At 33.6% G+C, this 11,992-nt stretch overlaps 1 protein-coding gene across 1 annotated transcript; it reads right to left on the reverse strand.

The window, feature by feature from the left end:
• Positions 1–862: 862 nt before the first annotated feature.
• Positions 863–2,359, reverse strand: LOC119642902. Its single transcript, XM_038042196.1, has 3 exons — positions 1,849–2,359; positions 1,351–1,783; positions 863–1,286 (listed from the first exon to the last, which is right to left on the reverse strand). Exons 1-3 carry the CDS (start codon positions 2,357–2,359, stop codon positions 863–865), a joined length of 1,368 nt encoding a protein of 455 aa, XP_037898124.1.
• Positions 2,360–11,992: the final 9,633 nt, after the last annotated feature.

Consider the following 11,992-nt stretch of genomic DNA (forward strand, 5'->3'; position numbering starts at 1 on the left):
AAGTGTTCTTATTATCTTTGAGAAAATGACGTTCATCACCTTTCGACTTCATTTTCTTCTTCTTCTTCTTCTATTCAGCAAGTTCACAATCGAAAATTTGCTTACGATTTCTGTTTTAAAGCTTGCAGTAAAAACCTTGGAGGTGTCATCCTTCGATCAGGTAGTGGTAATTTCCTCATTTGCATTCCGGCAAATCATTTATCGGCACATTTTGACTAGCCTCGCGCTCACTATTTCTGGTGCAGCTCTTGATGTTGATTTTTTTTTACTGAAGATGCATTGTTTGGTAGATTTCGAGGACTTGCCAAAAAAAGTTGAAAAAACGATATTTTCTTAAGATTGGCTTTAAAATGGTTTCCGGAAAACCGGCCCAAGATTTGGATTTTAATTCTGTTTGTCAAAGCTTTGAGTTCGGATTGTGGCGCCAATGGCAATTGACTGAAGTACTTTGTTGCTATTTGCGTCGAAAATAAAGCACTGAAGCAAAGACTGTCACCAATTTATACTCTGTCAGAAAAAATATCTCGACATTTTCTCGGATGTCAGAGATAAATAAAGCTGGGTCCAGAATTAATCAGCATGTTTCCTGTGCACAAACCCTCCGGCCCATTTTTCTTCATTTCTTTTTATGTTTTCAAATATTATCTATGTCCCGTTCCATATCGCCATCAAATCAATATTATTATCATATATTTATCAACAATTTGCAGTAACAATATAGAAATATATTTTTTCAATAATGAAGAGAGAAACACAAATATAATATATATATTATATATATAAAAAATAAATTAAAGATTGGAAAACAAATCGTTCCAATTTTAAGCTGAAAGTCTTGCATTCCTAGCGATTAGTGGAAGTTTTATGTTTTTGATTTCCTTAAGCAATCAAGTGGATCATCCAGTTGTTCTTTTTCGTAAGAGAAATTTAAATTTATCCAAAAAGGTGCACAAGAATCCTTCCAGCCGCGCAAGCGAATCAAATCGCAAGATAAATTGCGAGAGTTTCTTATAACATCCAATAAAAGTGGATATACTTGGAGAATTTTCACCTTCGCAAATAGATAAATAGCTTTCTTCAAACTAGAGGCATCTCCTACTTGTTTCGATAGAAATTTTACTTGTTGCAGGCACTTCTCAGCCATGCGGGACTGCGATACTCCAAGAGCAATATAGACATCGGCAGCGTCTAATAAAGCTTCAATTTGTAAGTTTTTCATATCATTTTCTGTACTTAGTCTAAGCGACTCGTAGTGCGACATTAACGCTAAATACTTTTGATCAGTTCTAGCAAAGATCATATATAATTGGCCAAATATGAGAGTTATTTAATAGAATAACACAAATTTACCGACTATAACATTGTCCTTTCAAACAAGTATATCTGCTCAAGACTTCTACATAGTTTTTGTCATTCGGGCTGCAAGATCGCATGCTTTTACTTATATGGTTAATCGTGGAAGTAGCCTGTCTATATTTGCCGCCCTTGATAAGAAAGGAGGCGAATTCAAGATAGACATTTATGAAAAGTAATCTATTTTCATTCCAATTTCCATTAGATAAGATAACCAAAGCTGCTTCTGCTAATTCTGCTGCTTGATCGGGCTGCTCGTGTACCAGGTTACGCGCAAGTTTCAGAGTAATTTCAATCAAAGACTCTGCAATTACGGCAGATGTCAATTTCAGGACCTGATCTTTACCGCGTGTACCCACGAGAGTTGTCCAACTCGCGCCCTCAGCTAATTTAAAAGCCAGCTTCAAATATTTCATAGCTTCCGATGTATCTAAGGAAAAAGGAATTATTACCCACTGCTAATGAAACTTAAGTAAAAAAGACTTCTTTACTAACCTTTGGCAGCTATTTGTGCGCATCTTTGGAATATTTGACACAGAGTCTCCTCGGATCCATTTGGGTACGCCATCAAATGTTCGCATATTCCCGCCATAATTCTGGAAATTTCACACAATACCCAATAAAATTCTTTACGGAACCTCTCGCATATGAGTATGCATTGCAAGAGCAAACGTGAGCATAAAAGTTGACCATTTTTTTGTTTACCCGACTTTTCGGCCATCTTGCAATTATCATATAAACCAAGAAGAAATTCAGGTTTAGTGAAGGCGCGACGTGAAATCAGAGCGCCATGAAAAAGTTGCTGTTCCTTTATTACTAGAGCATTAAAATGTTTGGCTGTAGTGAAGCAGCCATCTTCGAGTAATTCTTGCATTAGAGCAACATAAATAGGAGAAGTAAGCCGTCGACATTCTCTATAGCTGGGCATGGATAGGTTTGCAAGGTAATCTTTTTTATTAAAATTACGATGTCCGGCGCCCAATATGGGTGCTCTTACGGGCAACATAATGAAATGATAACAATGTTTACGGATAAATAATTATAATAATTACAAAAGATAGACTGTTGTGGAAAATAGGCAATAAAATTGAAAAAGCTTCTAGTCTTAAAGACAGAAAAAGCTAAGCTGGAAAAATAAAATATGGGAAAGCGATTTTTATTAAACAAGTAATAATATTCTATTGCCTTGAGAGAGAGAGAGAGAGTGAGAATCTTTGTCCCTTCACGATTTTCGATGCATCGATGATAATTTCGAACCACTACATATGAAATGAACAACGTTTCATGGAAAGCAAGCACTTCGATTGGTTTAACACAACCGTTTGCACACTTTGGAAGATACTCATAAATGTTTGCACCACGTTTCGGATTAGTACCTTCTATGAATTGCAATTTTTAATGTTTGTCGTGTACCACGTAAGAATCAAACATTATTTGTGTTTATGGCCTAAAGGTTTATATATAAAATTTCACTTGTCTTTTCGGATTTTTCTCAGAATAAGTTATTAAAAACCACAAGGTTGGCAGGCAGGTATGGATAAATCATCTCATTACCTTTTATTGGCTTTGAGCGTTTATGTTTTTTACGGTCTGCAACGCCTACTTCGAGCACTAGGCAGCAACGTCTTTTGGAATTGGACGTAAAAATGAAAAAAATTTCATTTATTTTCGCTTCACTCTGTACGTAGCCGTACCAAGCGATATGGAAAACAAGCGAAAAGTTTACAGTAGGCTAAGGCGCTCCATTAAATACCCTACACTACTTCACTTAACACAGTTGTTCTACCTAAGGACTGTTCAAAACGAGGCATTACGAGGGCAGAGGTTGAAAATATATGAAAAATTGCGATCTGCAGGAACAGCAGACGAACAGACGGACTGGCAAGATTAGATCGGTTTAATAAAAGTTGTAAATAATGTAATGACTTCCCAAAATAAGGCGTTATATGGGAAGTGAGACATCTTCAACAGTATGCCTCCTTAGGCTAAAACAAATTGATGTGCCGACTTTCTTTAAACTCTCTCGAAAATTAAGTTTCGTTAAATAGAAGACGAAATGGACACACACATCAGACGAACCGATAGACAGGCAAGCTTAGATTGATTCAGAAAGTGAATTAGATAGTAACTCTTGATCAATCGGTATAATAAAATGTGGGTCCATCTCAATGCTCTGGGCATTGTACATGGTTGCGCAAACTTAGCATATCCTTATTGCACAAGTGATTTGGGGTACAATAAAAGTAAAGGATTATCTTAAGCCAACAATTAAATGTGTGCTCGACAATTTTTGGACTGAATGATGCAAAAAATATTTAGCTATAGATTAATAACATAATAACAATATGTTGCGTATTATGAATGGGTTTATAGACGGACGATGATCCTTTTCCAGCGAATTCCGTATGAACAGATGATATACTTTAGAAGTTATAGGTTAGTGTGTACGTGAATGTGAGCGAACTATAATCACTTGTAAAGTTTGCCGATGGCTATCGATTAAAAATTTAAAGTTCTTGCTCTCGCCATCACAAACGATTGAGGGCCATGAGGTGGAAATGTCAAGCAAAAAGATAAATTTGAATAAATCCTCCTTATCCTTAACAATTTTTAATAATTATAAGCACTGGAGAGTGGCTGGTGTACTATCTGCATTGCACCAGTTTGTATAAACTGACTGATCGACAACCTAATTAAAATATGAGCCATTTTTCTAAAGGGTTCTGCTAGATAGGCTTCACTCTGAGAGTTTTTTTAACTAAAGTTTTTAGGTCAATTTTGGAACTGAATGTGGTTCGTTGAAAAGCCAAAGCCAAGCTGCGAATAGAAAAAAGGAAAGGAATTTCATTTCATTTTTCTGGTTAATCCTTAAAATCGGTAGCAAATAATGACCTGGTTCAAGTATTCATACAAATATATAGGCGATTGTCGAACCTTGATGTTCAGCAAGCGCATCTTTTTCGGCACATTTGACAACGTAACGTTAATTAGTAATAAATTTTCTTTCGTATTATTTATCATCGTAAAGTTTTTCCAAATGCGTTTTTTCTTTGCTATTTTGTGCTTAACTAACTTTCAATTATAATAAATCAATAAATTTATGGGATAAGTAAGTAAGCCACCCACAAATGCTAAGTGTTTACGTTTAGTTACAGTGGTTTGTTCAGTATAAATGCTTCATTAACAAAAATGTACAAATTTTATTGCTTAGCACATGGCAAAGACCATTACCATTTGGTAGAGAGGAAAAGCAAAAAAAAAAAAAATGAAATCACAGTTTTTTACAACAAATTTCTATTGTAATCGAGAGAATTTGACCATAAATTAGAATAAACAAAATGAAACGATATTTGCCAAAGTAATAAATCGATATTTAACAATTTGACACCAACCTCTCTTAATACAAGGTTCCTATATATGCACATATACATGCAAACACATACATTAAACAAAAAGCCGAATTTTATTAATAACAAGAAAATGGTAACAAAGAACTGATTGGTCAGTTCTAAGATTTATAAGCGGGACGCTTGAAATGTATTAGAAACAAAAAAAAAAAAAAATAAATAAATAAATAAAATAAATGAAAAGCTAAAAAATATAAAATCATGCATTTTTATTACCAGTGCATGTTAAGTTTGTTTTCTTTGTTTGATTAGCTTAGATTTTTCCTTTAAATTTTTAAATTTTTACATGCAAAAGCAAAGGTGTACTAAGTTTATCATACCTTTGTAATTCCTACAAAGGAACAAGCTTCAAAGCTTTCAGACTCAAGACTCAAGTTAGCCAAGCCAGCTTAACAATTTCGGTAGATTCACGTGCAGTTTTTTCCAATTGATATCTGTTTAAAACAGAAACTAAAAACTCAAAGCCGTAAATGAAATCCACCTCTTTACACGTTGATGTGCACTGAACCAAAGCTTGTAAACAACAAAAATTTCTATCGTACAAGGACCAATACCAAAGCTATTTATATCCAAAATTTCGGAAAAAATGAACGCAGCACATCTAATACAATATATATGTATGCGGAAATATATACATCAGACGTATAGGATATTGTACGATTTTATTGAAATCGGATCTCGTCTCAGTCCCAATCATCTAATTCGTTCAGTAATCATGTTTTCGCAGAGTCTTACAGCCCATTACGGAAGTTTCGCGGCGACTATGATTGATCCAAATCGTAGATTGTTCGCTCGATGTGAACTTGCGTTGTAACTGGGTGTTTGACCCAAACAAACAAAGACAGAGGTTTTAAATGAGCCTCGCTCTCACAAGTGGAGGGATATTCCCGATATATATTTGGCACCCGACGACTAATCGTTCTCAGTACGTGCCTGAGTGTACATGTCCTCATTCTGTGTGCCGTTGGGTGATCGTGCTGTTAAGTTTTCACGGCACCATACCGTACGTATAAAGCATCTAGAAACATATGTAGCGTCGCTCATTAACTGCAATGAAAATTTCATTGTCAATAAGTAACTTCGGTTGTGACCCAAAAAAGGAGGAAAAGAAGTAAATTTTCATATTCTATAATATTGAGGGCATGGCTGATATTTTCTACTCTCGCAATAAAACGGAAATTTATACGTATGTGTCTTACTTTACGAGTAAAAAGGAGAAAAGATGTTCACAGATAGATAGATAGGCAAACGGGCGAACATGTTCAGGTGCATTCCGAAGCTGACAATACTCAAGAATAAACTTGGAGTTATTTGAAGATTGTTTCCGGGCGTTATAAGGTATCGAAAAAATTAAAAAAATTAAATTTTGATAAATTTTGGTAAATTTTTCTCATTCTTATACAGGTACTACAGCATCGTTCAGATTTTTGGAGATTTATCTGCTGTAGTTTATGGCTCATCTGAAAAAAATCAAGTTTTTATTTTTATTCGTGATATTGTAGACCTGTCCTGCAATCGATTTAGCCCACTTTCAATACTAACCTGTATGAGAGAGCCTTATGTTTACAACAGCCATTACACAGAGGGATAGAACGACGACGTCCTTAGACTTTGAGGCTGATCAGAAATATATATACCTTGCAGGATCTCTGAAGCTTCCTTCTGGGCGTTGCGAACTTCTGACATAATAAATAGATGGATATAAAGAAAGTCATTTTCAGAGAGACAGAGAAAGACCTCGTTCAGAAACATCAGACGGATTTTTTTACTTTAGCTTCAATCCTCGTGCATAAAATATAGCTGGAATGGGTTCAACTTCATGCTTTGCCATAGTGATTTGCCATAATGAAGATAAATGACAGTTTTGGCGGGAATCTTAAGAAAAAACTCAACACAAAAGTTCTTATCTGCATATATATATGTGTAGATATATATAAGAAAAGCAAGCACGACATGCGATGGACTTACCTAATAGTTTGTAACGAAGACACTTTGCATTGTAAGGAGGGCAAAGGTAATTAGGCCTCGTATTTTGCTGGCAAGGTAAGACTTTTCCATACTTTCAATAATGTAACACATGCATATAGTTTCTCTCTTTAAAACATTGTTCAATAAATTAATATACATAGAGGTTTATAATGTATATAATAACAATATCTATATATGAAAGTGTGTTTAGATGTGATAGATTTACTTCATTGATCTTTTTGTGTTGGATTGATGCTGCACAACTATTAACTTTCACGAAAAGCTAAGTTGTTTTTAAGCTTTTCGCTTTACTTGTCATTAAGTTCTCTTTGAAAATTAACTTTAGCTATCCATAAAATCGCCCACAATTATTAAAATTGTCCCTTGTTTTCTAAAATAATTTATCCTATATGCTATTAAGTCTTTTCATAATATTCATGCATTAGGAAAATTCAGGCTTATGTTTGTCACTTTTATATGTAGGAACGTATGTCAACCTTTCCATCACATGGGCGTGTACAAGTTACATTTCGTTTATGTGTTTGTAAGTGCCGTGTAGACTGACTTTAGTTCCATAACGGAAATCATATTAAGTAATAGGTTGGCAAAAAAAACAAAATGGAAGAAATTTTCTGCGTCATAACTGGTACTGGAAAAAAAAAGGATAAACAAATTTCTTGGTTAACAACTGATTGTATGCATATTTAAGCCACGTTTATAGCAAAAGCAAATTATTTTGTTTGTCTCCGTCTGAAACTCTGATTACAAAATTTTCCCGGAAATATTTTAAACTTTTTAAACAAAAACGACCTAAAATATTTCTTAGATTCGCCGTCGCCCTCTCAAACATAATAATAAAATATCTCACAGAAAAATCTTAAAAAGTGGTAGGTAGATCAAAATTCATAGGTTTTTTTTTTCATTTCTATTATTCTGTGAAATGACATTTAGAACTAACAAATCTTGTTTCAACTATTAGTCAGGGTATTTCATAACTTCAGATAAGTTCTTCAGTTGGTTTAGTTTAGGTAGGTAGAGTAAGCTATGTGCTTGGTATTTGGTAGCAAAAGATTGTATTTGGAATACTATAAGCGGAAGACGTATTAAGTAAACTGTAATTTTCCTAAATGTCTTGACGCTTGTGTCAGACCAACAAATAAGCAAAGTCATTGCGTCAGACTTGCCTGATAAGAAAAAGAAAGAAGCAATTGATGCCAATCAATGTTGGATGAATCAAAAGGGATGATTTATTGGACGCGATTTGGGTTGGCTAAAAATCTATCACAGACCCAAAATACAACTTCCGAGTATGCCCTTCTTTATGGCTCATAAAAATTACGCTCCGAAAGTTTATGGCCAAGTTCATGTTTTCGAACAAAGGTAAGCAAGCTTTTCATCGATTTTTCCATGAAACCGAAAATGCATAAGCATTTGCCATTTAACCTATATTTGCAATGTTGTACGAAGGAATAGTGATATAGATTAGAATGCCTTCTTATCATATTACGCCTGGAGCACTTTGTTTCCTGAATAAGAAGAAAAGATATATTTGTTTGCTAACATTTTTAAAGAAATTTATTGAACGCATCCTTTTTAAAGTGTTGTGCATCCTTAGTCAGTGCTTATTCCACTTATGAATTCCGTCTTCTATTTACTGCATTAGAAATTCCAGCTTTGCTTAGATAATTCATTAGCCGTCGATTCTAAACAAAATGCAGAGCTAGGCATCTCGTTACGATGGGTGCTCGTTACGATTCTTGCACAAATTTTGCTATTTATCGCGGAGACTTGTCTCGCCCCTAGATCATTGACTTTACCTTTTTGGGATATTGAAATCGTTGGGGATCTGCCCTCAATAATCTGGTCAACTGCATTAACTGTCATTGTTGGCATCGCTACATTACAATATAAGTTGTTGGTAGATATCAAAAGATTCGGTTTAAATCGTATATAATTTCTCTCCTGTTTTTTTGCTTTTCTTGCTTATGGTCAAAGTTTATTTTGCTGAAATATCTTAAATGCATGAAAAAAGAAAAAAAAGGAAAAAACGAGTCTTTATTCTTTGGCTATTGTTTGCTTCTAAGTATTATGCATTTTTTGATTGAATTCGTGAAAAATATAAGAATATATTGGCATGAAAACGTTTTTTTTATTATAATTTTATTTTTTTTTTTTTTTTATAACCTCTGGTGGTCAGTGACCAAAGGCTGACTCACAAAAGTGTAGCTACAAATGGGTCAAATCACATTCTATTAAAGCTTTTTTTTTTCTTCCGTCTAATAAATAAAATAAAAAAGTATAAAAAAAAACATATATATATATATATATATATATTTATATAAAATCGAGGTATGTCTGTTTGGAAAGTTCGAATTTGTAGGTTATTGTAACAAAAAGTTAGTCATAGGATTTAACAAAGTTTTTTTTCGGGTTGAAGAGTCTAGCGTTTAGTAATGAAAAAAATTTACTTTATACTGTTTCCTGTTGGTCTCTTCAAAATGTATATACCTGATCATATAAGGACATTCGCATTCTTTTCTTTCTCTTCGCTTCGATACTCTCATTGAATTTTAATAGTTGTCTTTAAAACAATGTCATAGTCTCTGGTAAGCCTATATTTGGAGTATCCTCAGTGTGACGTTCACTTTTTTCTTACCATCTTAAATGCTTGCTGAAGCACTCCATTAATCTCCAACGGCTTATTGAAAACTATTTACTTATAGCTTAGTCTTGCGCTTGTATGTGGGCATGAAACTGTTAAGTCTTTTAAACTGACTTAAAAGAATAAACAAGTTGCAATACCTATTAATGAAGAACAGTAATGCGAAACAATGTTGCATTGATCATCGCAGTTCGAGTCTGGCCAAACTAGCTTACGAGGGCTGTCTGAGATGTAAGAAGATGGCAAGTAAAAAAATATTATTTTTTGTACAAAATTCGACTTTTCTCGTCAGAAGTAATAAAATCGGGTCGATTGTTCTTTAATATTTCATTAATCTTTTTATAGAATAATTTCAGTTACGACAATGGCTTCATCGCCTAATTTAAAAGTTTTTCTTTTGAGATTTCTTAGCAGTTAATAAATTCGGGGAATCTGATTGATGAGGGATGAGCGAATCGAACTTCCGTTCGTGGAACTCTGCCAACACTTGCGAGTCGGTCCAATACTCAACCTGGGATCAGCTTTCTCATTCCTAAACTTTCATTCATCATATGCTAAGCTTGTGTTTTGCACATTCTCACAGGCTGTGCTGTCTCTCTAAATTTCATTCGGCGGCCGTTGAGCAGTCACATGCAGAAATTTAGCGTTGTTTATGTTAGTGATTGCAATAGTCCAAGACCTGGATAACAATTGATGAATATAATGCGGAATATATCGCGGAGGCGGAATCGCTTGGATATAAAATCACAAAAATTCTGATTGGTAGTAATCAGCAATTTGTGTGAGGCAACAAATATGATTAATAATTGTTTATTGACGAGTTCGTAACGCAACAAGCGCCGGTGACGTCTGCTGAGAGCACAAACTTTAACTCTGCAATGAAGGTCTACAAGGTTCATTTGTGGTACCCAAAAGGACTTGAGAAAGACTCACGGTTTCAGTATTACTTTTTGAATCGATTTATCCATCTGTTCGCCTTGCTCGCTTAAGTCTAACTTACAGGCCGAAATTTTTGAAGTTTGAATTTTAAATTTATATATTTAATATAATTAATAATAAAAAGAACTAATTTATAGAATTTGGGAGACTGATGTGCTTCGGCCGAAGAATGAAATTTGTGAAAAATGGTCCGGATCGGGATACTTTTTTCACCCCTTCTCATAGAAAGGCTTATTTTCCAATGTATTTATAAGACTAAGTGTAGAGTAGCATAGGGTGGCTCACTATTGTGTTTTTATTTGTTCATATTTTACTTTTATTAACCCCACTTCCCCTTTGAAAGGTTGTTATATGAATAAATCTATTAAGTGAAGTGGTGTAGCGTGTTTAATGATGAGCTGAGGCCTGTTGTAATGTTCTTAAGTCTCTCACTTAATATATATGATCTTACAAGTCCTCTCAGAAAACTAGCAGTTTATGGTAATTGGATTGAATTGAGGGATCGCCCATCTTCTGGTTTGTCTGCATTGTCATCTAATTGTCTCTTTTATTTCGTTATGCGAGAAACAATGTGAGCGGAACGAGGCAATGCAAGCATTCAAAAAGCGATTATTAAAAAGTAAATGATTTATTATAAAAGCATGTAAAAATGCATTGACCACCTGGAATATTTTGGATAATTATGCATGTATGTGTCCAATGCTTTGAACATTTTTTTTTTTGCCGACAAATCTACCTATGTATGCATATATATAAGTATATAGGCGTGAAAAATGTTATTATATTTTTAATAACAAAATTCCAAGTCTGACCGTGTAGTTATAAATAAAAGAAATAATGTGAAACAAAATGTTTTATGCCTTCTTCAACAATCTACACTTTGTTTAATAAGAAAAAGTATGTTGCTTAAGTCTTTTGTTTTTAGCTTGGAATTTTTGGTATTTTCTTGATCATTCAGCAAATTGAGAGAGATAGTTTTAAATAGAAAATTGCAATTATTTTAACGACAATTTACAGAAATTTTGAAATTTTTCAAAGTGCTAAATAATGAAATGTGTGGGAAGTGCAAGCGTAAACATGCTGTAACAATGTTGGAAAATGGCTAAATAAGCAGATGTACTTAATACAACAAATGAAGGCACGCAACGTTGGTGTTGACTGTAAGCATAAAATTAATGCAAGATTTGATTATAAATGAAATTTATAAATTATTCAAAAGATATAAAATTGAATAAATTAAATAAACACACGGAGACTTAAAGTTATTTATAAATCAATTGTGTGTACGTGTAGCATACATGTAGTATGCATAAATGAAAAACTTTTAAGCCTAATAATACATTTAGTTAATTTCAAATGTCAAAGTTATTTCATTAAAATAAGGATTTCTGAATTATGATTACTTGAAGGCGCAATATTTTTTAGACTACCTTTGTATTCAGTTGAATTGATCATAGCTCAACAGCCCTTTTATTCATAATTATAATAAATCATCGCATTTTTATTTTATTTTATTTCATTTATTATTATATTATATACATATTTTTATACCATATAAGTGAACTTAAAGCAATTAATCTATTTGATTGCGATTTCTTAGCAATAAAATAAAATAATAGCAACAATCGGTAGATATATGTTGGTTCAAAACACTTGTTGCGAA

This window comes from Glossina fuscipes, unplaced genomic scaffold (genome assembly GCF_014805625.2).
Source record: "Glossina fuscipes isolate IAEA_lab_2018 unplaced genomic scaffold, Yale_Gfus_2 280, whole genome shotgun sequence".
Classification (NCBI taxonomy): domain Eukaryota; kingdom Metazoa; phylum Arthropoda; class Insecta; order Diptera; family Glossinidae; genus Glossina; species Glossina fuscipes.

Coding starts and splice junctions, on each gene's coding strand:
- LOC119642902 (XM_038042196.1), bottom strand. CDS start 2,359: ATGTTGCCCGTAAGAGCACCCATATTGGGCGCCGGACATCGTAATTTT. Junction 1,784..1,848: donor CGCACAAATAGCTGCCAAAG/GTTAGTAAAGAA, acceptor CTTTTTCCTTAG/ATACATCGGAAGCTATGAAA. Junction 1,287..1,350: donor AAAGGACAATGTTATAGTCG/GTAAATTTGTGT, acceptor GATCTTTGCTAG/AACTGATCAAAAGTATTTAG.